The 5,025-nt window shown below is 37.8% G+C and overlaps 1 protein-coding gene across 1 annotated transcript; it reads left to right on the forward strand.

Annotated features, from left to right (window-relative positions):
* The first annotated feature begins 1,284 nt into the window (after positions 1–1,284).
* Positions 1,285–3,589, forward strand: LOC135092858 (piggyBac transposable element-derived protein 3-like). The gene is made up of 2 exons (XM_063991606.1): positions 1,285–1,476; positions 1,669–3,589. Exons 1-2 carry the CDS (start codon positions 1,460–1,462, stop codon positions 3,425–3,427), a joined length of 1,776 nt encoding a protein of 591 aa, XP_063847676.1. The 5' UTR covers positions 1,285–1,459; the 3' UTR covers positions 3,428–3,589.
* Positions 3,590–5,025: the final 1,436 nt, after the last annotated feature.

Below are 5,025 nucleotides of genomic sequence, written 5' to 3' on the forward strand. Positions count from 1 at the left end.
TTATATTATATAATATATATATATATATATATATATATATATATATATATATATATATATATATATATATATATATATATATATATATATATATATATATATATCATATATCAATTATTATATATTATATTATCATAACATGTTTTATCTTTTACTGTTGTGTATTACACAATTTTCCAACACATGTAGCAACAGTGTCAGGGAGAGTTCATGCATTGGGTAGATGTTAGCAAGCAGAAGCTGGCGGAGAGTGTCAATGCGTGAGGCGGGCAGAGAGGGCACCGGGTATTCCAAGACAGACGTGTTTTTTCTTTATATACCTGTAATAAAGGAACAATACAATGATAAAGCCACTTTGAGTTTATTATACCTTCCTGGCAGAACTCTTAATCCCACAGCGAAGTGAGGGAGAATGAGATTTGAGCAAGTGTCACAAATAGGTGAGTGAAACTACATCTGACTATAACAACGAAAGGAAATTGTGTCTCTGTGTAAATACATACTCATTGTGTGTGAGAGTGCCTGCAAGTGTGTGTGTGTGTGTGTGTGGTGTTATGACCCAGGCTGAGCCTCTCACACAGTTGCCAATGACTTGGATCGGCTTCCTGAAGCTAGCTCTTATGTAGCTTAGTGCAGGCCATAAATACACGAATACAGGCACCTACTGGTTGCCAGCAACTATCAAATATACGAGGTTGCCATTCCGTTTTCCCACCCACGAAGAAGGAAACATAACAAACACTAAACCAACTCCTACTTGCTGAGAAAGATTCGCAAACCATGTTCTAGGGGGGACCAGCAGCTAAGGCAAAGGACACAAATGTATGAGGTTTATTATATTCTGTGAGCTACCTTTCACTAGAGACAAAACAACCCACACTCACAGACCATTATATCCTGCTGCATGTGAACAGTCTACGTAAAGTTTCCTAGAGGCCTTCAGATAGCTACACACACGCAGAGTTATGAAATCCTCTGGCTTCAGACCTCCCAGCAGCAAGCTCTGAAAGCCAGTAGCATTTAATGGCACAAAAACACTGATTACACATGTACATCACAAGTGACAGGACTCAAGATCGTCAGGAAACCACACATAGGCCCCTAACACAACTCAATCCCCTAGGACGCTGTGAAGGAGAGGATAAGACTCATAGTGTACTACGAATTTAATTGACAGACACATTCAGTCAAGTCTGTGACTGGTGCTTATTCTACCTAGAAAAAGGCAGCAGCTTACTGCAGCTAATACTCAGGCAATACTTCTCCTAGCGTTGCCATATGGCAACACTATAGCTGAAATACTTTAATGGTCCTGACATCTGACCTAAGTGTTGCCACCAACCTTTATGCAGTAAGATATGTTTTCCTCTACGCTGCCGACATGCTGAGCCGTATAATGACTCACTAGATTCGCGCCGTACGCCGCCTAGGCACCACGTGTGTTTTCTTCTTCTCCAAAATGACAAGCAGGAAAAGGTATGTCAATTATTCCGATACTATTGAATATATATTTTTCTCCCATATGCTATTTCAAAGAATAATTATGTGGGTTTGTTATGCGCTAGACATAAAAATTATTATAGCTTTTAAGATGTAAATAATTAATAAAAGGTAGGTGTTGCCATATGGACACGCTAGGGTAATTCTTGTACAAATATTTCTTTTCAGGCCTCTTACAGTGAACGAAGCTTTGGACATTTTAGAGGATGAAGATGAGTTCTTTGATGTATATATGGAACCCCCTGATGTTCGTGAGCTTACTGATGAAGATTCTGCAAGTGAAGAGGATGAACAACCAGAAAGACTTTGTGGGAACCAACTTTTGGCTGGAGCAGAAATTCGCCGTCGTGGTGTAGCAGATGTCGGCAAATCTGACGATGATGAACCTCACACGGAAACCGCCAGACCCCCCAGTAAGAAGGCAAAAAAAATCCGTCAAGAACCTCTAAAATGGATAATAGGAGAGAAAATAATGGATGGATTGCCTTTGTTTCCTGAGCCTGACTATAGCAAGTACAGAGATTTTTCTCCTACAGAACTCTTTGAGTTATTTTTTGATGAGGAACTTTTTGAGTTCATAGTTCAGCAGTCCAAGCTTTACTGTGCTTATAAAAACTGGCCAGACATCAGTGTCACTAAGGAAGAAATCAAAGTATTTTTTGGTATATTGATTGTGTCTGGATATAATCCCATGCCCAGTAAAGCCTCATTCTGGTCCTCTAGCCCTGATCTTCGTAATGAGGCTGTCTGTAATGCTATGCGCAGAGATAGGTTTGACAGGATTATGAGGTGTCTACATTTCAATGACAACACTAAGCTAGATGTAGAGGACAAATATACAAAACTTAGGCCCCTTATACAGCACCTTCAGAAACGATCTATGGACCATTTCATTCCCACCCAAGCAATTTCTCATGATGAGGCTATGGTCAAATATTTTGGCAAACATGGCTGTAAGCAGTCTATTCGCAATAAACCCATTAGGTTTGGCTATAAAGTCTGGTGCCAAAACACTGTTTCAGGCTATCTTGTTGCATTTGAACCTTATCAGGGAAAGTCACACAAAGGTAACATTGAATTGCAAGCTAAGTTTGGGAAGCCAGCAGCAACAGTTCTAGAACTGATTGATGAATATAGCACAGAGAAAAGGAATCTCTCTTACAGTTTCTATTTTGACAATTATTTTACTACAATACCACTGCTGATAGAACTAAAGGAGAGGGGGTACAATGGTACTGGAACAATTAAATCTAACACTGTAGGGAAGGACTGTCCTCTAATGCAATCCAAAGCAATGGAGAAAAAAGAGAGAGGCTATTTCATGAGTGCGACAGCATCAGACAAGAACGAATCGGTAGTATTATCGCGGTGGAAAGATAATGCGGTAGTAACTGTAGCCTCTTCCCTCTATGGTAGTGAACCAATTGGTTCTGTAGACAGATGGAGTAGAGTGGACAAAAAGAAAATAAAAGTCAGTATTCCTCATGGAATTAAAATGTACAACAAAGGTATGGGAGGGACTGATAGAATGGATCAAAACATAAATAAATATAGAATTTCAATAAAAAGCAAGAAATGGTGGTGGTCTTTGTTCACATGGATGTTGGACATGGCAGTCCATAATGCATGGCAACTATCGAAAGGACAAGGCAGTGCACTAACACAACTGCAGTTTCGTCGAGAAATTGCTGCTTGCTACCTAAATCAGTTTGGAATTTTACCCAAAGGTAAAGGAAGAAAATCGACTACTCTTCCAGCACAACATTTTGTAAGATATGACAACTTAGGACATCTTGTTGAACCTGTCCAGGATAACAAAAAAAGAAGGTGTGCAAATACTGGTTGTACTTCAATTGGCCGAACTCAGTGTTCAAGATGTAATGTGGGATTGTGTGTGAAGTGTTTCAGAGATTACCACACTAAGTAAGGAAATAGACTTATTTTACAATTATAGTGTGCAATGGCAAACTTGGCACAATGAATATATTTTCATGCAATTCTTAGCTATTTCTACTTATTTTTTATTTGCAGAAATCACGGTTAAAATATTTTGTAAACATGAAAATGAATAAAACGTTGGTTTTGTATACCTAAGACTTTTTTGTACTCGTATTATCCTAGCGTTGCCATATGGCAACATTGAATAACTTATGAACCATTATGACTAAAACCAAATAATTTACAGAATCAGTTTACAATACTATAGCAAACCTACACACAAAATATAAATTGATTTGAAGAAAAAAAAATGAAAACAAAAATTTCGGAGGCAAAGGGTTAATAATAATAATGGCTCTCTAACTTATTCACCCAACCAAGGTGGCAGTGCTCCATCACTCAAGCATGTTATCTGCGTCCTTCCTTTACAACAACAAGTGCTCAACTAAAGAAAAGAAGCAGCATCACCTGTACCTAGAAACGCAGCAGCTGAATATTATGACAAAGGGGGAAGGGAAGAAACAAGGCTAGTCCAGGTGTGGCAGCATGGTGAAGGGGCTGGGTATTGTAGTCATAACAATATATATATATATATATATATATATATATATATATATATATATATATATATATATATATATATATATATATATATATATATATATATATATATATATATATATATATATATATATATATATATATATATATATATATATATATATATATATATATATATATATATATATATATATATATATATCACAGACTCACAGACTCTCCTAACAATGGGTGCCATTTCTGTTTCGACCTTACCCAGACCCTTTCCGTGGGACATTCTGGACACCACAAATGGCTGCCTCTACTCGGGTCAGCTTCCCCTAGGTTTTATCCTATAGTCTAGTGCGGGATAGATACATAAAAGTTCAGGCTACTCATAGGCCATAAACAGGAAATATCTCAAGTTCGCCACCATGCCTTGCAACGCATGTGCAAGGGAGAAACAGACAAAAGTGACTCTACAAAATGAGGTGTAATAATTTGGAGATAACTACCCACAAGACGACAGCCACCCACATGGCACTCAGGTCCGTGTTCAGCTCATCTGAGATTTCTTGGAAGACTGACCATCCCTTGAAATTGGTTGGTCAGAGGACAAAAGATGCCACAAAATCACACATGCATAGACAACCACAAGGCCAATTGCATTTAGTAATAAAAAGAAAAATAATACTAAACAAAGGAGTCAAATCGACTCAGAAAAACCGAACATCATCGAGCAAGACGAATACACACACACACACACACACACACACACACACACACACACACACACACACACAAAAAAAAAAAAAATAAATAAAAAATAAAAAAAAAATAAAAAAAAATATGGCGCAACGCATAGTTCACATAGCATGAGATGATGAGAGCAGTTGTTTTTGCCTCGAATGAAGGCCCACACATAGTACTGAACCATCCAAAATAATATATAACTTATAACAGTAAGAATACCTCAACCCTATTAGCTCTCACAAAACACATCCGACTCTCTTATCCAGACCACCAACTGGAACAGGTCCTCCCCTC

The sequence above is a fragment of the Scylla paramamosain genome, chromosome 41, assembly GCF_035594125.1.
Source record: "Scylla paramamosain isolate STU-SP2022 chromosome 41, ASM3559412v1, whole genome shotgun sequence".
Classification (NCBI taxonomy): domain Eukaryota; kingdom Metazoa; phylum Arthropoda; class Malacostraca; order Decapoda; family Portunidae; genus Scylla; species Scylla paramamosain.